Source organism: Triturus cristatus, chromosome 9 (assembly GCF_964204655.1).
Source record: "Triturus cristatus chromosome 9, aTriCri1.1, whole genome shotgun sequence".
NCBI classification, from domain to species: Eukaryota; Metazoa; Chordata; class Amphibia; order Caudata; family Salamandridae; genus Triturus; species Triturus cristatus.
The window spans coordinates 78,691,917-78,715,009 of record NC_140592.1 but is presented as its reverse complement, the minus strand read 5'-3'; the positions used below and the strand labels follow the sequence as shown (position 1 = coordinate 78,715,009).

Genomic DNA, 23,093 nt, shown 5'->3' with positions numbered 1-23,093 from the left:
GATTTGATTGGCACAATCCAGTCTTGGTGCTGCAACGCCAGAAGAACCCGAGCCAGGGTCAACATCTTGCATTTCTCCTGCTGGAGGTAAAAATTCAAGATCCTGAGTTCTAGGATCGGCCTCAATCGCCCGTCCTTCTTGGGGATCAGGAAGTATCGGGAGTAGCATCCCGGACCCCTTTTCTGCTCTGGAACACTCTCTATTGCACCTTTCTGTAGCAAAGACAGAAACTCCTGCTGCAGAAGCATCAGGTGGTCCTCTGAGCACCAGCCCTGGTGAGGGGGGAAACTCCCGCAAGGGAAGGGCATACCCATTTTCTACGAGATCCAAAACCCAGAAATCTTATGTAACAGATCTCCAATTTCGTAAAAAATGGGACACCTTACCTCCCATGGGACCAACATGCTCTAGGATGGAGGATCCACAGCTGCTTCCCTGCGGTACCAGTTGGGGAAATGGAGGAGAAGGAGACTTGCCGCCGAGCTGTGCCTTGCAGGCGACCTCTACCCTTTCCTCTGTATGACCTATACAGAGGGTTCGCCTGTTGCTGCCTGGCTCAAAAGGAAGGAGTCTTGCCAAATCCGCGGTGCCAAAACCCTTTGGGCTGGGACTGTAGATCCAACAATCTCGCTGTGACCGTACTATCTTTAAACCCAGCAGGCACATCGCATTTGTGGATTTTAGAGCCATACTGACTGAAGAAATCTTTTAGCCGATTGCTTCATCCTCTTAGATTCTCTATCTCCGGGCATGGATGGGAAAGCCTGCTTAGTAGAGTATGATGCCTGGACTATTAAGCTCTCAGGAAATGGGTGTGTGGAAAGGAAAGCTGGATCTCCAGGTGCTACCTTATATCTTCTTGTGACTGATCTGGACACAGCAGGGGCAGTCATTGGCTGCTGCCAAACCTCTTAATTGGGCTCGGTCAAAGCCTCAATAAATGGAAGCAGAGGTTCCAATGCAGAAGAAGGAGAATGAAGTACATATGTTAAAATATTTGACTTCATCTCCGCAGTAGGTAAAGGCAAGTCCAGCAGATCAGCTGCCTTTCTTATAAATGGAATTGTGTGAGAGAACCTCCTGCAATGGAAGGCCTTTCGGTGAGGAGAGCCCCCCACGCCGGAGAGGTGTCCAAACCACTACCCTCCTGCAGTCCATCAAATTCCTGCACAGGGGCAATCATTTCCCCCTCTTCAGCCTCTTCCTGCTGCTCCTGAAATTCTTCCTAATCCAGTAGCCTGTGTGCCTCCCTTCTAAATCTCATCCTGGGTACATGCGTCGGTGGCGCCAGGCGCAGCACCGGTGACTTCGGGACGCGTCAATGGAAGGTCCACAGGAGTAGCTAAAGGCGTCGGGTGAGGCGGAGTCAGCATCGGACCGGAGCCGGACGGCGCCGGAGAGGACTCCAACTGCACTCTTCTCTTCAGGGATTGCACCGGCATTGAGAACATCGGCGTCGGAAGAGGCCAACTCCCCGGGGTCATGGGCGTAAAAGGCATGAATGGCACCTTTGCAAAATGAGGTGGCAAGCCTACAAGGTTGTATGAAAGCGGTCCCATGGGGCCAACATGTACCAGCAGGGTTAGCCACCCTGGCAAAACATGCCGAACATCGCATACAAGAAATGCGAAGAATCCATACCTGAAACCTGAAAGGGTGGGGATGAATCCGGTGCACCCGGTTAGGAGACAGCTCGAGGAGGATGTTTAACTGGCTCTGGTTGCAGCGCCGGAGACAGTGGAGCTGGGGATGGAGAGGCCAAAGGCGTCGCTCCCCTGGGCGCCGGAGAGACTCTGACCTAGAGTGTGTGCCGGAGTCACCCGTAGTGAAGGGGAAGGTGAAACTTCATCCTTGCGGTGATGCCGGAGTACCGGGGACCCCGACTTTGGTGATTTATCCCTAGACAAACGACGTCTGGATCCAGGACGCCGCTTCTTCTTGTGCTTCCTTGACGACTTCGAGGTATACGGAGTCAGCAACTTGGAATTGGATCTCGTTCTTTCCCAGCCCCTTTTCTGTTTCTTCACCCTGGCCATAAACATCTTGGCCTTCACCTTTTTTGGGCCTATGTCTGCATGAAGAACACTCCTCAACGTCGTGGCTTGATGAGAGGCACCAAAGACAATCTTCATGGGGATCAGTGAGAGACATATGACCCCTACACTCCCTGAAAGGTTTAAAACCGGACTTCTTCTGGGAAACCATGACACTGCTACAATTTCAGGAAGAACCTGCAACAATGAAACTCCAGAAATGGAGATCCCTGGGGAAAAAAAACGTTGTGTCGACAGCGTGGAAAAAAGGGAACTGATGTCAGCATGCCGATGAGGTCTTCTTATGGCTCCGATGAGGTCATGCGGAGTCACATGCAGAGCCGTTCCATTGGGACGTCCTCTTTCACGTGGAACAGCTATGGAGAAAAGTTTCTGAGAAACGCTGTGCATGGAGCAATTCAAAAAGTGAGGAATACGCAGGCAGATATATCCATCAGAAGCATGTGCCTGACATATAGAGGATGTGTGGATGTGCTCATTGTGAAAGGAAGAAATGCCAACACTTACAGTGAAGTTAGCCAGTGGCTGAAGGGAATTGAGCCTCTGCCTGATGCTGTATGATGCAGTGGGTGTAGGAAAAACATTGACACACTGACAGACCAATGGATTAAGAGGGCTGACTAAAAGCTTGTTTAAGGGCCCAATTACGAGGTGGTCAGTGTTTTCAGACCCATGCATAAATCCCTGTTTGTTTACGATTTGGAATTACAAGTTGGGTGGTATTTATCATACCCAAAAATTAAAGGGTGCATTAAATAACTCAACCTCCGTTAAATTTCAGCAGGTCAAACACGGGGGGGGGGGGGGAACCATACGGTATTGATCGTATAATGCAGATGGTGGGAAGGAGAGAGAACTCTGTAGGTCCTCCATTCATGAGGATTGCCAGGAAGACAGCCCAAAAACAGAGATAGCAAACAAACACAGTTCTAGTGATTTCCTAATGGAGGACTCAAGCATTGTTCCGAACAATGTTGTAACATTACTGAGCTTTTCTACTCTCTTTCCCTTTTTTGGGTGCTACTAATGAATCACCTACTTCATTATCACTCAATGGTGATGAAGGGATCCTCGTGTCTCATGGTGTGAAGATTTCTGGGGCCACTGGGCAGTTTCAGGACTTTTGACCACGCAGTAGAGTACATTCGCCGGGCATGGTCTGGTCACACAAACAAGCATTACTGCTCAGCATGGGGGAGATGGACTTGGTGTCTGAGATGTGTTGTAGATCCTGTGAGGGCAGGAATTATCTTTATGGTGAATTGACAGAGCAGACGGACTAAGGCTTGGTTCATCAAACAATTAAATACTTTAGGTCTGTGGTCTCAGAAGGGCATCAGTCACTTAACGGTTTCTCTTCAGGGGGCACCAACGTATTTCCAAGCTTCTGAGAGATGCCAGGTTGATGTCATGTCCAGTTTTCAGGTATAAATATATGTGAGACATCAGCAAGATACTTAATATTTGACTTTCTTCGCCGGCAAATGAGGGTCTATCCCGGAAGCAGTTATTTGCTAAGCAAAAGACCTGGTATTAAAGACGTGGACCTTCCGGGTCACATTTTCATTGTAAATGGAGCCATGTTCGCAATTGCCAGGCTGTTAGTTGTGCAACAGCAAGAGAGTCTTGAGGCCTAAGGGCAGCCAACAAATTCTGCTCTCCATCAAAGAGCCTCTTCAACTGATATCTTCTGACTTTGGCTAAGTTGGCCAGTTGGTTGATACAGGAAGAAGTCAATAATATATTCATTATTAATAATATATTCATTTTTGGATCTTATTGGCATATGAGGTTTTTATGGCGGGCAGTTGCCTGGAGGAAATCACGAAAGTGGCTAACTAGTCCACAGACTCCACTTTTCAGAAATGTTATTTAAATCCTGTGGAACTTGCAGAATCTGAGCCCCGGAATCTGGATATGGAATGTAAAATGTGTGCTATCTTGACGGAAAGTTAAAATTCAATCAAGGACAGGAAGGTCAGGATTAGCTTTCTAGATGGCAGACACTAACCCACGGCAGGAAGTCAACACATAGGGGCCTATTACGATACGGCAGTCCTGCCATGCACATTAGGATGCGCTCGCCACACTGGCGGGCGTATCCTGTGCCTTTTCCATTGCGGGTGGATCTGCTGGCTGCAGACCCGCCCGCAATGGAAAAGGACTGTGCACATCATTGCCATGCACTACATGGCAGGCACCATGTGGGCCTGCCACGTAGTGCATGGCAATGAGGGGGGGTCCCATAGGTACCCCCCATGTGCACCCACCCACCCCCTTCACCATGGGGGCTCGCAACGGACTCCGGTTGCCGCCGTGGAAAGGCATACGACCGCCAGCAGTGTAATATGGATGGTGGTGTCTTTCAGTCACCGCCACCATAAGCAGGCACTCCGCCGCGGACCCCCCAGCCATTATAATATGGAGGGGGGGGGTCTTTGCTGTGTGGCTGGCGGGAGGATCGCCCGGGCCGGCGGTAGTGACTGCCGGCCCGGAAGGGGCGATCCGCCCACCATCCTAATGGGCCTTTAAGTATTTAGGTGCTTCAGCATTTTTCTCTTATGTCTTTCTGCATATATTCAGCAAAAGACAGATGACAAGGTTGGTTGATTCAATCAGTAGTTCAATGGAGGGAAGAGTAAGAGTAGCAGTCAGTATGTTTTGTTTTTCATTTAGGGGGGGATCAGAAGTAGGAGTGAGAAGATGTGGGGGTTTTCCAAAGCAAAGCTGTTTTGCACTCGAGCGAAGAAAGAGAAAGTGCTCGGTTTTCACACGAGTTTATTGACTATACCAAGAATAATTACAGCTGGACCTTTTGATACATTCCCAACAGTTCATGGCATATGTAGTTTAATATGTTTTTTTTTAAAGGCTGATGTGCAAGGAATAAAGAAGTAATGCGCTGCTTAATTCTTGCATCCATGTCTATTCGAATTTTTACTTTTCTTCATGATGGCTAAGAAGTTTTACATTTATAAAGTGACCTCAGTCCGCAATATTCATTTATACAACTGTGTGGCTTTTCTATGCCCTTCAGCCAGCTAAGGGCTATTACTCCAAATGATCTTCTATAGCATGCAGATTACTAGTCTGACACTCTGTCACACCAACATTGGTTATCAGTAGACTTTCACCCTCTCACAACACCACTGGATACTTTCTAGTATTTTAACCATACTGAAGTCACACCCTTCCAATAGGTCTTCAATTTGAATGTCAAACACTTCTCCTGTTAGTTGCAATGGCTTTAGCTTTTCCTGCAATGATCCGATTTAATCATACAGTTGGGGCTAGTGTTGAACTAGTGACCATACGTATTTTAAGCACAGCTTTTTTCATTATATTAAGTGATCTTGGAATGGTTATAGATGAGAAAAGTGATCTGTGAAGTTTTATTCGCATCCAGTCAAGCATAAAGCAATCACTTGAAGACAGCAGTACCTGTAAGTATCCTCAGGATACGTTTTCTGAACATAGTCCTGTAACTCCATCTGTGCCTTCTCTTGGAAATTTTCAATTTGGCTTGTACTTGTCATACCTGGGTGATCTAGAGAAAGAATTCATACATTTATTAACATTTTTTGGGACCATTTAATTCCTGTGCAATTGTTAGAAGTCATGGTACTCATGTCCATGCGCTGGCTCAAATCAAGCAATGCCCTAACCTTGTTAAGTTGTGCACCCTTTAAACTGACAAACAAATCATGCATTGTTAGTTAAAAGACAAAGCATAAAAAGTGTGCTGGGTGAATGCTTTACCACAAAAAGTAAAGGTTTCATTCATATATTTGCTCTTGAAACAGATTGTACAGGCTATGGGCATCAATTTATGCAATAACATTATTACAACTAATAATTCTGCGCGTTCGTTACAATGAAAGCATACCTTGAAACTCATTGTTTGTTTTCACCAGCATCTTCTCTGCTTTGGAGTATGAAACTGGACATTTTCCTGATATCTAACGTGTAAGGAGTTTACAACAGAATTAAATTAAATCAACTCTGATGATCTCGCTCTCTTTTCCCCACTGGAGAAATGGCCTAGATTTCTTAGGAATTTTTTCTCCCTCAATCAACAGATGTGGCGAACACTTGATTTCTAACTCTAAATCAGACTGAAGATCCATGCTGTGTTGCTGTCAGGAGAAAAATGGCATCTTTTAAAACTAGTCTTGTGGCACAATTAGAGAACATCAGATTTATTTATGGAATAGTGCCAGATTCCTGGAAACTTACTATTGAAAAATGTTGATTATACTCTCACCCACCTAGACTGTGATACAAGTATATAATGGTTGCCTCTTTTGAGGAGATCAGAGCCAATTAGATAAGGGAGACGTAGAGGGAGTGATCTTGCCAAATTACACCACGATGTTTAATATAGTAGGTCACTGGCTGTTGCAGATGTTTTCGTTTATTGGCATCGGAAGTGTGGTGGCAAAATAATGCGTTCCTTCTTAATTGGGTCCTTTCTACTCATTTCACTTCCTGCATTTTTTGTCTACCAAGGCAGCTGTTACACAAGTAGTTCCACAGTGCTCATGATTAGGCCCTATTCTATTTAATATCTATGCAAATCCCTTGACAGCTTTAATAAGATTCGCTGTAAGAGTCTTTGTTGAGCAATATGTTATCGTTATGATATCCAATTAATCTTTAAGTAGAACAAGCAGGCGCCATAATCAGTCTTGAAACTGAGAGCCTACCTGTCTACCATTCACGAGTGGATGCCCACTGCTATTTGAAATTAAACGCAGGTAAAATTGATACTTTCCTTTCATGCAGCCATCTCTAGCACTGGGAATACTGTATGGGGAGTTCTTTGGCCTCTGCCTTCAAGGCTAAATTTCTGGCTGTGAAATTAGATTAGGAAATCACAATTTCAGATTAAATTGGTTTCCAGTTGCTTTTTCTTCACATGTTGAGAAAAGGCCTCCTTTTAGATCACAAAAAAATGCATCCCTCTCTGACTGTAGCAGCAGCCTGTAGTTAGGTCGGCCTACCTATCTCCTTTCCTCACTCGAAAGGGCACTGCAATTAGTCATAGGGCTCTGAAAATGTTATGTTTCTTTGGCCCAAAGGAATTTACGCAGGTGGGCAGCGGAGCAGCAGGCAATTTAAAAATGCCTGTTTGGCATTAGAGTTTTAGATGAGACTGAAAAATCAGAAATAGCCAGAATATTTCAGCCATACTACCCATCTGCTCTGTTTGGAGAGAGCGCTCCTACTGAATAGCCCTAGCATCAGTAAACAGCACTGAGTTTGCTCTTTCTCTAATTCGTGTCAAAGCTCTTGGACTATCTACCTACCAAACTGAGGCCAACGGGCAGTTACATCAGGTTCCAGAAGGCTTTAGAAACTTTTTTTGCTTGCTATAATTTGCTTTCGTTTGCTTCCTAAGTTCACTTTACTGTGCCTTTAGCATCATGAAGCCCTTTAAGCGAGTGCATGCTTCATAACTGGCATCTGAAATCAAATCGCTTTTGGAAGGAGATTTAGGCAGTTGCCCACAATCTGGGAAATACTATCCTATATCTCATGTCTTGATGGCAGACAGTGGCCAATATCTTGCTAATACCACCGCTGCCTTAATTTATATAGCAGGGTTGCTACTTTTACCACAAGGTCATACGAACGGTTTAGTACTGCCTCCAGCCAAGGCAAGGTGGTGCTGCTACACCACACCAGCTGCAAACTTCCTAGAGAGGCACTCCCTGAAGTGATGCTATGGTAGGACAACGGTGCTTTCCTACTCCACACAAACGATTTAAAAAAACGGAGTCAAACTTTAAATTAGAACACGCATTATCAAAGAATAAATCACTGCAATGAAGCAAGGGGGTGGAACAGCTACGAAGTGCAGAAAAGTATGTTATCTATTAAGTGTTACTGAACATGAGTGACCTACTTCTAGCTGCTATTCCTTCTGACCAATTCTTCGTCTTTGGAGCATTACACAGCAATTGTCAAGTTAGGAGAAGGCTTACGGAGTCTCATGAAAACTGGAGTAAAGGAAGACATTTTGTGATCTGCACATGCAAAAAGGACTTCAACTCTTTAGTGAAAGTATTAAGTTACAACCTGACTCCTGAAAAGAGGTCTGTGATGGTCTAATACATGAAGATGTGGTTGTCTTACATGGAGTGAGCTTTTATATTTCAGGTGGTCCTTTATGAATTAGCGTATAGCAGAGTTGGATACACAGCATGACCCACTTGGATATTGAGCATATCTTCTTTCCTTTCCTAGTTTCAGCAAAACCAATAAAATTTCCCTTTAAGCCTGATTGTCTAAGTTGAGTTTGACTTTCGTGCTGGCGTCCGGTCAGGTGTTGCTTGCTGTCCTGGCTCCTCCCTCTCCTCTGCTTGGACCCAGGGCCAGATTGGGATTGCAAACCAGGCCTTGCATTTACATCCCCCGCTTGTGTAACGAGGGTCTGATTTTGCAAATCTGCAGCAAAACGAACCCCCAGTAACAAAAAAAAACGGCACCCACCCTTCCGGCTCACTGGGAAAATGCCCGGTGCCTGCTATGGCCAGTCCAGCCCTGCTGGGACCTCGACTGTTGTCTGGCTGCTGCTTCACTACCTGCTGCCACAGCAAGACATAATCCAGCCAGGCTTGCCAGTGTTACTGCGTCACAACTAGAACTCTCATGGAGTGGAAGGTAAGTGACTTCTCTGTGCATTCATAACCCTGCACTTGCTCCACTCCAGTCCACTCCAGTCCACTTCCAGTTATTCATTAACCAAACAGATGTCCCGAAACTTGAGTAAGTTAGTTGTGGAAAAACATGGCTGCACTTTATAAATTTTGAATGCATGGTCACGTAAGCCCAGTCATAAATCAAGAAGACAAGCCGTCAAACAGTTAAAGTGACATAAATCATTGAGGCGCCAAAAATTATTTGTAACAAGGTCATAAATCATTCACAAATGACAGGTCATAAATCATGCATTGTTGCTAGATCATAAATCAATGTTGTCGCATCACCATCCAGTCCTGTCTTCAACCAACATCTACACTCTTAACAGTAAGGGCCTTCTCAAGCCGATTCAAATATATAATAAAAAGAAAGCGGGGTAGTATGCAGCCCTGCCTAACCACCTTACTAAGTGCAAAATTCTTAGTACGTTTCGGCAATAATTATGAATGTACAGAGGCCGTAATCCGTGGTGAAGATCCCTAAGGACACTGACCAAACACTCATCAACCCCCCATGGACCCAAGATCAGCCCAATTTTTTTCCTTTTTGACCAAATCAAATGCAGAGCTGAGATCCATGAAGGCAAGATGTAGAGAGCCTTTTTTTGCCCAAACATATTTATTAATTATAAGGTGGAGGTTAAGATTATTTGACAGTACCCCTACCTGTGCGAAACTCATACTGAATATCAGACAAGATATTCAGTTCTTCAGACCACTGGGTCAGTCTACTCAGGATGACCCTGCCTAGGATTTTAACTTCTCCGCTTACTCCCCCTGTTGGAATTACTCACCCGGAAGTAAAATATACCTAACTGCGGCGGGCAAACCTCCATGGCACCGCCACAAACGGCAGTGATCTGTGAGGCCGCAATGCTTGGCAGGGTCCCTTCAGGCCAGTCAGGCATATTACGAGTTTCCTTACTGCCAGTGGTCTCATGGTGGTGTTTACGCCATGAAACTGCTGGCGGTAAGGAAACAAAGGTACTTCAGGCCACGGGGATGCATGCAGGGGGGCACATGGTGTGCCCCCCTTTCTGCATGCACGCCCAGTTCCCTTATAGCATGGGCTTTTAACAGTCCAAGCCGTGCAGGAACTTGCTTTGACGTTCTCACTGCAGTGCCTTTTCAAAGGCATCACCGTGCAAACGCCAAAGGGCCGCCTGCCAGACTGCGAGGAAACTCGTAATTTGGCAGGTGGCCAGCTGTTGAGTTTGGCAGTGTGCTAGCAGAGCAATGGCGTGCCACCCGCTTCCGCTCTGCCAAACCCATAATCAGGCCCTAACTCCCTAGAGACGAAAAGATGAAGATTGTCATTTCTTTGGTAATATGTTCTAAGTGTCTTTATATAATGCATACAGCAACAAGATGTACTTAAAAGTACTTACAAGTTTTCATGCAGACACTAGTCTATGCTTTAGGTCTTGTTAACTAAAACGCCTAGTGAATGAAATGGTTACTGTGTAAAGAACGGATCGTTATGAACAGGCCTACTGACAACCTCAGCCAGACACAGAACACAGTTGCACTTTATTTGTGACGGACACTCTTAAAGAACTTCTTACTGTATAGCTAGTTTCATGGACATTTTGGTACAACCTCCGGCACTTTATAATCGGATTAAGAGTGTGTTATTTGATCTGTTTTTTTTTTATTTTATTTTTATTTGATCTGTTTTTAATAAGCATCACATCCTCTTTAAAGTTCACCCATGAGTGCTTTTTTTTTTTTTACTTTATTTACCAGTTTCACATGTATAACACTGGATCATTTAGTACTCGTTGTGTAATACCTAACAATTGTTAGGGCGCGAAAACAAGGAAAGGAACTCACCGAACCATACAGATTTGACAACTATTGCAGCTTGGAATAGAAAAGATAGTTCTTCCCCGACCGTCCATCCCGCCCATCTGAACACACAATCCACATTACGTTAGTTCGTACAGAGTATCCATTTATCTGAGGTTTTTCATTTTTGTTGTGTCTACCAGCATTAGGTTGGACATCCCGATTAACCCACTCCTGTTGGAACAATCCCATGTTCCTGTTGTAAAGCAGACTGTGAGCGTGACGCTGCAGCGTAACCTTTTAGGGGCCTCAAATGTCGTTTGGACAGGACGCCCTTGACATGGTGCTGATATACAGATTGCTATTTGTGGTACAATATCCTAAGCTGTTTAACCAGCTCTTTAATGTTGGCGCAGTTTTTTGTCCCCATTTAATTGCAATTTCTCTTTTAGCCAACACTAGCCAACAATAACCCAATGGCAATAAATTTCCGAACCCCCTTCGGGAATTTAACCACATAACCCATCAATGCAACTTCAGGAGTGGGTGTAATTTCCATCTCAACCATTTCCCCTAATGCTTGAAAGATTTCTGCCCAATAAGTTTTAATTTTACCACAGTTCCAAGTGAGGTGAGCAAAGTCTGCATGCAGAGCCCCGCATTTTAAGCAACAATGGGGTCTGTCCAGGTCTATCTTGTGAGTTCTCTCAGGGAACCCATGAATGCTGCTTAACTTATTTTCTACATAGTTTCTTTTTTATCAAGCCCTTTTTTTTGTTTAGCAAAGTTTTGTAAATATTTTAATATTGTAATAAAAAAATTACTTATTGCGACAGACAGAGACAATCAAGCAATTTGAAAGTACACAAATCTATAAGCTTTATTTACCAATACTAAAATGAAACACACACAAAACAGGAATTAATATATGACTGTTAAAAGACAACAGCAACACTGAAGGAGTGTGAGACAACTTCAATAGCAGCTTTTATGAATAAGGGAACAGGTGATTGGGACACTGACACTACCCAGCAATTCACTATTACAACAGCATTAATTCATACCACCCCTTATACCCAGAAGTCACTGAGTAGCAACTCTGATGCGGACATTATCTATGGTAAGACAGAGGATATATTGGGCTTCAGAGATCTCTGTGTGGATCAACATGGTCTTTCGGATTCCCTGGCTAGCTCTTTGCACAACTCAGAACTTTTGTGAATTAAAGGAACTATTTGTACCATACAGCACCAAAACTGATCCATATCACTTCGAACATCTATTCTAAAGAGGATGTGAACAATCACCTTCCTGATCAAACAAATGAAGAGAACACTCCACCCACCTTCCCGGTATTAGAAACTATGGTGGTGATCATTGCTACCCCGATACAGATGTTGGATATTTTGACAAAGCAATCATTATTACTTTCTGTGCGAATCTCTCTATTGAAATATATTAATGTTGACATACAAATGTTACAAGAAGGTCAAAATCATCAAAAATAGAACAAATGCCAACGAGTTTTGAAACCAGTACTACCATCTTTTCTTCTATGGATGACATCATTGACTTATTGAAATTACTTCCAATATAAATTAAAAATCAGGTAAAAAATATTGAAGAGCCAATGCTGCACTACTCTGCGCTAAGAACTGCGGACATCTCCAGCAACGTAGTTAGCAGGTTTAACACAGGAAATATGAAATCCACTCACAACTCAAAATGCTTGGTTAGACAATCAGTGATTAACTGTCAGGAAAAAGTAACCATTACATTGCTTAAAAAGATTATTCTACAATTAGAATAAATCAAAGCTGACAAGGGAATGTCAATCTTAGGAATCGAAAAACATAACAATGTATTGAAACCCTACTTAAGTAAACACCAGCCGTGCCAAAACCAAATAGTTTGATTAATGCTAAGATCTAGGAATCTCCCAATGACATATTTACGGACCATAACATTGGGTCCTAAAATTCTACTACATTTCCTATAGAGTCTGATTTGATCTCAACTTAGAGTCATATTGCGAAGAAGGCCCCTCAACCTGAAGCAAAAAGAGCTGTGATGGGAACCAGTTTACTTACTGAATCACTAAATCAAGTGAAACCTCAACTGCATTAAAAAATATTACAGAGGGCTGTGCATACTTTTAGCCAAGATGCTTTTGAATCAAAAACCCAGCAGCCCCCTTCTGCTCCAAAAGTGAGCTCTGTCCACAGAACATTGTGGACACCAACAACTTACCAAAGTTCTGATTATCTAGCAACACAAAAGGAGGTTTACAATCAAAATCTGGGGCGACATCATTAAAAGATGATACTGCATACGCAACTTTGGTGTGGTTCAATACTTGAAATAATGCCCCTAAGACCTCTATCAGTTGATGACAACCTAAAAATAACCAAATTAGATCAATATTCAACATACAAATAAGAAGGACATAATATCTTTAACTGCCATACAATATGGAGTTGCTTTCCAGAACTAAAAGAAAGAAACTCAAGAGGATTTATAAGTGTATGGTAGTTCAAAAACATAGTGACAATGGGGATATTACATGAACAAGTAGGTATCAGGAACAATAGCCTGAAAAGTTTGGGCAAGAAGAACTGACTAGGGTATTAGTGCTTTCCAACTTGAACAAGCATTGGCATAGCCAATAGGTCTAGCTTTTGGGACCTTATAAGTATTTAGTTATGCAGCACAATATCCTTTGTGCAACAACATCAACTGTTGCATGGCTAAGCACTTATAAGGTCCCAAAGGCGAGACCTATTGGCTATGTCAATGCTTGTTCCACATGTTATCACTGTCTGGGCAAAGGTCTCACCTCATTACCAGTTTAACATCCAAATGCAGTCATAAGCATCTGAAAGATGACCAGTAAACCGTAACATAGGGCCTTCCACTGCAGGGCACACAGATCACCGTGATTTTATTAGCGTTTGTTCCACTTGAGTTGGAAACATTTCTCCACCGCAGTAAGAGCAGTGGAATCAAGCCAGTTGACACTACTACCCTTTGGAGAAAAAAATAATTGTCTCCCAGGTGAATCCAGTAATTTATTCAAAATATTAACTCTGGTTCACGCAACAGCACTAACACTACTGCTATAAAGAAGGGCTTCCAGAGTAAGACATTCAATCAATGTGAAATATATAGTCTGGTCACAGCATGCTTTGAACCATGTCCAGATTAGAAAATGCAGAGTTTTGACAGATCAATAAGGTACATTGAAATATAAACCAATGGAACAAGCACCATTAAAACATACTTCATGACCTCTGTGCAGGGTGCACCATCCAGAAAATTGCCAAAAAATAATTGAAAATGCAATTTGAGAAGAGTTGATTTTCTGCCTTAAATTCAGCGAACTCACGAATGACTATCTTGTTTCTAGCAAATGTAAACAATCTACCATAAATTAATGCAGAAGTGCCTTTATTCATGCATCGGTCAGCTGAGTATAGTGCCCTTCACAAATATCTCTAAAGAAAATACTACTGGCTTAAGCACACCTCTACTTTGACAGAGCATGCAAATATTTTAGCCAACGCATTTGGCGTTTAATAAAAAAGGATTATTTTATATTAAACAGCAGGTGCGGAACATTCTTGTTATTAATGGAACATTGGCTCTTGGAGAATGTGAGGTGTTCGGACAGCGTCAATCACATTGTTACATTGCAACGTGGCTTTTGCGAGGCCATAATGTCTTTCTTGTCATATGCCAAGGAACAGTTGGAAATGCGCCAATGAATGCATTATGCCCTGGAGGAAATGTTCAGATGCACATGCACAGGCCCTGCTGACAGCGGCCTTCTTCCGAACACTGCGCAGCCATATGTCACCGCTCTGCTGCCTCACCACATGTCGCAGGCGCAGTATAGGAGCAGGCGCGACCTCTGGAATGGCAGAAACGACCCCCCCACTGTCTGAATCGCTTGTCGAGGAAGTAGACAACACCTACCTACCTGTAGAGCACTAGGGCTAGTATGGCTGTTCTTTTACTGAGAATGGCGTCGTATAAACTCCCGAAATAAAAAGCCAAGTGCAAAAAATGCGACTTAAAAACATTCTGGCTATTAGCACAGCGATATTTGCAAACAGTTTGAGAACAGAACACAGGCAGACTGAATGAATGGCCGTTTAGAGAGGGGGTGGGTGGTTCTGTCAGGAGGAAAACCCCTTCATTCGTGCCATGGTGAGTTGGAGGATATAAGCTGGTGGGAAGTTCACATCCGCCCAGTAGAACATGTAGGGCACACTGAGCAGGGGCGCCCTTCTATGAAATACATGATTCCAGTCCTAAGTACAACACGTGTGGCCGCGAGACATGCTCTGTGGTGTGGGAGGGGCGAGCAAGACAGAGGCAGAGCGAGGCACGTGCGCTTGGGAGAGCGAGAGGAAAGTCAAATCGCGCCTCTGCTCGTGCCTGTGCGCGTAACCGTACACAGTATGCCACCCAAAAAGCTGTGGTAGGCTTTTTGAAGCCCACTCACTAAATGTATCGCACAGCAGCGCATGCGCTGGCTCAGGCGAGACCTAAAAACCAAATATCTGTATATAGTCAAAGGAAATCATTAAGCCAGAAACGCTCAATCCATTCATTTAAATGAACTTGCAACTCTAAGGGACCAGAACATCTAATTGATTATGTTAATCTGCAAATCACAACTAACAAGCGGACACCCAAATTATGACAAAAGTAAATATTTTGCAGTATCCCTATCAGGTTAACAAAAATTAGGAATGATGCAACAATCTGAATTCTCAATTTGCTCCTGTAACACTGCTGATATAGAAAAGAAAAAATCACATTTTGTTGGTAATAACCTACTTGGTTTTTTTAAACAAATAGCAAGTGATTATCTTTTCAAGAATCCTGGAAAAACCGATTGCTCAATTTATCAAATTCCTCTACATATGAAATTATGGCTAATAAAAATACATCGGGTTGCCCATGTGGAAGATTACTAACCCTAATTACAATGTCCCACATTATCAAATCTAAATTAAACTATATGTTGATAGTTTCACTGGAAGATGAACATAACCACCTCATAGTAATAAATTATCTTTAATAAAGAAGAAAAGCAAATAAATCTCTATCGTAGAGGAATTGGCATTGGTTCTGGAAACATATGCTAAATTCTTAATATTTTTCACTGGTGATTTCAAACAAAATCTGTTTCAACCATCTCGATCAGCTTGTCCTTTAGAAGATTCAACAAATGTAATGCAGAACCAATTTCATCAACCCTTAAACATGAAAAGATGTGCTCCTCGAACAGCAACTATACATTTAATCTATTGCCGGATTTAGGTTGCCATGCAGTAAATGGCAGATTCGAATAAAATCAACTAGCTAGAACAACATTTGAATCACCGAAATCGAATAACATACTCGATTATACTTACATTCATTACTCCAACTTTTGTAGTAAGGAATCCCTTAATACGTACATACATTGTTAAGTTAGCATAACCACGTTAGATGTTAGAAAGCCATCTTGCTGCTTTTGCGCACGACACTGCGTCTACATGTTATTGTTTAAACAAACTGCTGACTCGCGCTTTGCCTCACACGAGAGCAATCTGTTGTTACCATCCCGAGCTCTGCGCAGTGACCTTGGTCTGTACATGGTGTAACAAACAGTCTGGGTCGTTAGACAATGCATGTTTTCCACTCCAGGTTGATCGACCCACTATTTAGCCATAACACACAGGCAGCTGCGAATACCTGAAAGTTGGTGCTTTTAATATTGCAGACATCATGTTTAATATTCAGACCGAAGACGAGCCTTCCTGCGAGAAGACTTCTGATGCTCCTGTGATGTGATTTCACTAAGCTGATCTGTGAGGTATGGGGTCCCCTGTTCAAGCCTAAGAGACCTTTTATTAGCATAATAATAATATTAGCTTCTTATTTAAGGGAAGGTGGTAGTATCCACTGTCATTTATAACATGATCACTCCCTTTATATTCTATGGTATTGTAACGATGCTGATGGTTTTAATTATAATCATTTGTCTGCTTGTATTAGCCAAAGTACTGCATCTTAGGACACGTGGTCTATAAAAATAAACTCTTTTTATTTTCACCGTGTCTCTGTTGATTCTTGTTGTGGACTGATGTGAGAATAATATACGAACAGGTATTTCCGATTCCCACCATTCCTGAGAGTACACTGAGTCGCTTGTTCTGGGTTGTCTTTTCATTGGGACTGCCGAGCTAAATCTCGGATAACGAATGGGACACTTATGCTAGCCGGATACTGGGTTCTGGGTTCTGAGGTGAGTTTCTGGTACACCACAATTCACTGAGGTCCTGGGGTTTTACACATAGTTCTGTGTATAAGCAGAATCCCTGCAACATGGCGCACCTAACGTTTGGTCTATGAGTTGAAACGCCTTAGTAGCGCTTATATTAGTCCACAACACCCTCATTCTTGTTTCCGGATAACAAGTCTGACGGATTTAAACCTACCTATTTCTGTTGATATAGGTTTCTTCAAGCTTGATCATTAAAAAGGTTATTGAACCCTTGTGCTACTGATTACTTCGAGTGTAGCTTGTCCTTATGGCGGTCGATATAGCGGAGCACAGCCGTGCAGCTCTGAAACGTCATTTGACGCAGTATGGAGTGCCGGACACTGGTATGAACGTAATCTTTGTGGTAGGAGCCGATGCGGCTCATCCTTATGAGTTGTTCTACTCTTGGGTGACGCTGCCGGCAGTGAGTGAGGACGATGATTCTTTTCATACTTACACTGCCACAGCCGTGCCAGCGAACTATGCGCCGTATAGGACACAAGAAATACCAATATCTGCTTGGCAGCATCTTATTTGGTTTAATGGCGCCCTTCCCCATGCGGTTATACCGCCGAGAATGGGCCCTTTATCAATTGCAGGGGCCACTTGGCCGGTACTAGCCGGATATACGCCTCATCCCCGTTACCTAACGGTGACGGTGGCTGAATTGCGTGTACTGCACACTGCCCTTATTACAGTACATAGGGCTTTGGTACGGTACGTGTCACGCAATGTGCAGGCGGGGGCACCTGCTGTTGCGGGGCAGCCTACTGACCACCACGCGGTGGTCATTAGTCCTGTTATGGTTAATTCTGTTATGGGCAAGCGCCCCCAAACTAGGGATGATTTCCCTTTTTGGCTTGCTGAAAAATTTGACCAAATAGAAGCGGTTTACCCAAATACATCTCCTGTGGAGAAACACAGGATCCTTACCATTAGTTTGCCTAAAGACTTGGTCCCCGACATTGATGATTGTGTAAACTGGGGCAAGGTCTTTGCAGCGACGTACTCGCAGTGCTTTGGCACTCCGTCTATGTCGGTACTGCCCTCCGTTATTAAACGTGTTCAAGATAACCACGGTGCGGAGTCTGCGATAGAATTAGGCATGCGGCTCCTCGGACAGTTTGACCTGGTGGCTACCATGATAATGTGTAACCTTAAGGGTGATGCTATGCAATTCCAAGTTCGTAATGAACTGAAGAAAGTTGCTGATGAGGACAAGCCGCGGGAGTTCGCGAAAATAATCTCGACAGCATACAGAGATTTGGGTCGTAGCTCTTTAGGAGTTAAACCTGTTGTTAAAACTCCCGAAATTAAGCAGCAGGGTAAGGCAGACGCCTCTGGTAAGGATGACCGGCCAAGCTTTCCGAAACAGAGTTGGGGGTCAAAACAACAGGGAAAGCAGCAGCAGAAACAGGGGTCTCGGCCTGCCTCTCCCGTTCAGTCAAGTAGTGAGCGCACTTATGATCTGCGTGATCGTGCTACTATTAAGTCTCCTGATAGATTTCAGGTTTCTGAACAACGCTCTCCTCGTTCTTCACAGGAAACATCAGCTTCACAGTCCGGTGGCGGAGGCGGTGGCAAAGGTCGGGGTGCTCCACAAACACGTGACCAACCCCGGCAGACTGAGGGTAAAGGCAAGCAGGACGAATTCGCACGACAAAGACCCCCGTTTCAGAAGAAGAAAGTGGCTGCTCTGACGGCAAGGTATGCCTCAGATAGTGCGGACACAGCTTCGGAACCGGACATGGGCGCTGACGCTACTGGACAGCGTAGCGGAAATTACCATAGTCCGTCAAGCTCTGCGTCCATTTCTGGCGGCGACAGCAACTGATATATTGGTTACTGTTGAAACAGCTGACACCAGAGTGGCTCCCCCTGACAGACTTTACGAAATAGTCTTACTAATTGAGGGTGACATACAACGTACAATAAAGGTTTTTTTTTGGGATAATCTGACTACCACCTATGATATCCTCCTGGCGGAGGCAGATTGGCACCCAGCTTTCATTTTAGAAGCTCCTAGAGGGGAGGAGGTAATCCTCCCGTCCTTTGCGCACACAGTGCCTAAGGACCAGGCTGAAGTGTACGCTGAGGAGTGGGCACTGGCGCTTGCGCCGGCGGTGTATCGTACTCAAGTGGGATGGGACCGGTTGTCCCCCTGCCATGAGATTCCATTGCGGTCTATGCCCCAGCCTCAACCCCAATATCCCATGCGTCGTGAAGCTAGACCGCACGTCGCTGCAATCCTTGAACAATTGGAATATCAGGGTGTTATTGAAACTTGTGTGTCCCCTATGAATAACCCTTTATTCACTATGACGAAGCCTGAAGGGTCGTACCGTTTAGTTTTGGATTACCGGCACTTAAATTCGCATTGCCGGACCTGCGCGGTACAAAATACTCACAGCTCGGCTCTTGTCGAGAGTCCCGTGCGTAAGAGATTTAAAACGACACTTGACATCTCCAATGGCTTTTTTAGCCATAACCTGTCCACACTGAGTAGCCAGTGGACGGCGTTTACTTCGGGCGGCAAACAAAAACAGTTCACAAGATTAGCCATGGGCTATAAAAACAGCCCTGCCGTCTTTTCCGCTCGCGTGGTCTCTCTCTTAGAGAGAATAGACCCCGACGCATACTCCTATGTTGACGATATTTACCTCACGGATGATGAGCTGATGCCACATCTGTCTCGAGTCGACAATATTATAGTGAGTTTTGCAGACTATGGCTACAAATTTAATTTTGCGAAGTCTCACATCGCGGAATATACAGTGTTGTTTTTGGGCTACGAGCTCAACAATGAAGGTAAGGGATTGGCTCCTCACTTTCTGGAGAAGTGCGCATGCTTGCGTGCTCCTACAACACTGAAAAAATTACAATCTTTGCTGGGCTTTCTGAATTTCGGACGTACGTATATTCCGGATTATGCCCAGCGTATCAAGCCGCTTTACGCCTTGGTGCAACCTTCTTTTTCGAAGTCTAGCTGGCAGCTAGAACATTCTGCTATTCTCCAGTCTTTACAGGCTGATCTTCTTGCTTCACAATACTTACTGACGCGTGATAACCGCACTAACCTGGTAATAAGAATAGTACCAGGCGCAGTGGGTTTCACGTACTTGACGTTCAAGGAGGGCGATACAGTCCCCATTGCGTATAAATCACACTTGTACACCTCTGCTGAATTGCGTTTTTCCACTGTCGAGAAAGTTCTGACGGCAGTACAGATGGCGATCCTTAAAGAACGCGCACTGTCACATGGAAAACAGATACTGGTTGTAACACCGTATCCTGCCCTAGAGGCAGTGACAAAAGCAAGTGTACCAAATTCTAAAGCTTTGCATCCACGGTGGATACAATGGGCCACGACTCTGACATCACCAGATGTCACTTATATCTTTGACGCCTCTTTACAGACTCAGGAGTACTTACAGTATGAATTTGTTCATCCGGCTCCTCTGTCTTTGCGCCCGCTCGAAGAATACCATTGTGTCATATACACTGACGGCTCGGCGCAGCCGGCGATTGGATCGAAGCATGCTTATTCTGCGGCTTGCGCAATTGTCGTGGGTACATTCGTAAATGGTGAATTCCAATCTGATGCAGTGCATACGCAGTCATTGGGTGATTGTACCGCGCAATTGGCGGAGCTCCGGGCTCTGGTGCTTGCACTGGAGTTTGCTGATCCCCGAGTCACGACTCTTATAGTAAGTGACTCCTTTTATTGTGTCCAGTCCTACAATGACAATTTACACTTCTGGTCTCAAAACGATTATCGTGATACCAAAGGTAGCACAATTAAGCATAAACTGCTTTGGGTTCGAGTGGCAGACTTTAAAGAACGTCTCCCTCTTGTGAATGTTATTCACACTCTTGGTCACCAACGACTTGGTGTCCATGCTGTCGGTAACAGCTTGGCTGACGAGGCAGCAAAAACCACAGTGGCTACATACTTAGTGGCAGCAGTTACAAGATCTAAAAGTAAGATTGATGATGACATCTTGGCAGCTATTGCTGCTACAGAGAAGGGAAGTGATTACCCGAAGGGTTTTCCTTCTCGTTATTTTTATCACTTAAGTCCTGATAACGTCCCGTTAGTGAGGATTAACGACGTTGGTGACAGAATTATTCCCAACGCGGACTGCAGACCATCTCTGATACTAGCAGCACACGAGGGGTTGGCGTCAGCCCACACCGGCGTGTCCGCTACTATATCTCTGTTACAACAACGTTATTGGTGGTTTGGTTTATATACACAAGCGTGCGCTTATGTTCTTGATTGTGACATTTGCCAACAGATTAAACCTTCCACTGTTGCGCGCCCACCACAAACACAGTTGTACATATCTAATAAACCATTTGGTTGTGTTTATCTAGATCACTGCGGTCCTTTTTCTTCTGATACTGCGTACAAGTATATTTTGGTTGCAGTGGATTCGTGCACACGTTTTCTCTGGGTATGGCCACAAAGGAGTGCTGACTCGCGGACTGTCATCAGGGATTTGCGTGTCTTTGTGGGAACTTTTGTGTGTGGTACCTTCCATTCTGATCAGGGCCCCGCGTTCGCCTCCAAGGCTTACAAGGAGGCTATGAGAAATTTGGGGGTCCAAGTCAAATTTTCATCCCCCTACCGACCTGAGGGTAATAGTGTGGTGGAGCGAATGAACCGTGACTTAAAGCAATCTTTGACAGCACCTGTTTTAGGCACAGGCCGGAATTGGCTAGCCCACTTGTATAACGTCCAACGTGCACTTAATAATCTCCCTAGAAGGTCTCTGGGTGGGCGGACCCAATACATGATGCTCTTCGGAATCAGAATGTTTGTCCCAGACCTTGATGGTCTAGACATGGCGGCGTCGACCGCACCCTTTGACATAGATGATCACTGTGCTGTTTTGCAGACCCTACAAGAAGCCAGAGACACTCTATCGAAGGAACACTTGCCCTCCACGTCTGATGCTGAGCTTCAGATTCCGGTAGTCGGCTGGCTACCCCGAGTTGGAGACCTGGTCCGTGAGAAGGTGGAGAACAAGAAGGAGTTCGGCCCCTCTTATCGTGCACCGGTTCCAGTGCTTGGAGTGCAGGGTACAAGAACAGTCATTTTACCTCCACTTCCTGGTCGCAAAGAAAACAGGTACATCTCTATTGACAATGTCAAACTTCAGCGAGTGGCCGATACTTCTTAGTCTGACTCCAGCAGTTTCATGCCAGACGATGCAAAGAAATTCAGTGTTGGTTCCTGCTTCTACCACCTTGTCTGATGTTGCCATCGAGATGCAGTCAGTTACTGATCCCTTGTTAATACCGCCAGCTGGTGGTCTGCCCGAAGAGACTGAGTATGCTTATCCTACAAATGGTCACTCGCCTGTTTTACAATCTACGGCGGTTAACCAGTCACGTTTCTCCTTTGACACTAACTCATTGCCTTATACTTCCCCTTCGAACATTGCTATTTTTGCTAGTTGGTTCAAAAGACATTTTTTGATTCCCCCTTGGACATACATCTGGCTCGTGCTTATAAGTATTTTTTTGTTTATGTCCATTGGATTTGTAATAGTATTTTTCCGTCTGGTGAATGGCCACTATCTTAAAGAAAGATCTACAATTAGACTTATCAATGGAACTTTGGCCCCCCACTCCTCGTCCCACATCATGAAAAGGGACCAGACTTTTGTGAATATAACTGCCTGGCCCGTTTTGGATGGAATTGCGTGGGATGCTGTTAAATTCCAAATTCATGGTCCTACAGAGGTCATCAATGTACCTAATGTGTTTCGTGTTTCTATGGGTGATGTGGTTAAGCAGAACATTCGTTCTGATGATTGGGATGTTCATGCCATTGAAGCACTGTTTTCTGATTTGAAATATTATGCCGCTTTTGATGCAGAAGATTTATATGAAAATGCGGCTAACTATGCAGAACAGTATTGTTTTCAGCATTATGGCAATCACTTCCTGCATAAAGCGAACACATTTCGTAATTTTGTAAATTTTACCCAATTGGAACACTGTCCCACCCCCTCTTTCGGCAGTTCACCTACATTGGTTGATAAGTATACTTATTTTACTGATTTCAGTGTTTCCAACCCGGCATCCTTTTATTTTAAAGTGATGTCTGAGTCTGCCTCGAAGGTTAGACTGACACACACCAAATTACTCTATTCTAAGTCCTTTATGGATGAGTTGTCAATCAAAGGTTATGATCTGTGGAAGGCTACTATTGATCTT

At 44.2% G+C, this 23,093-nt stretch overlaps 1 protein-coding gene across 1 annotated transcript in view; it reads right to left on the bottom strand.

The window, feature by feature from the left end:
- NR2C2 (nuclear receptor subfamily 2 group C member 2) overlaps positions 1-23,093 on the bottom strand; it is a 324,390-nt gene that overhangs the window by 22,284 nt on the left and 279,013 nt on the right. The window contains exon 13 of the mRNA XM_085624453.1: positions 5,496-5,601. Coding sequence (XP_085480579.1) covers positions 5,496-5,601 — 106 coding nt within the window. The remainder of the gene's footprint in view (positions 1-5,495; positions 5,602-23,093) is intronic.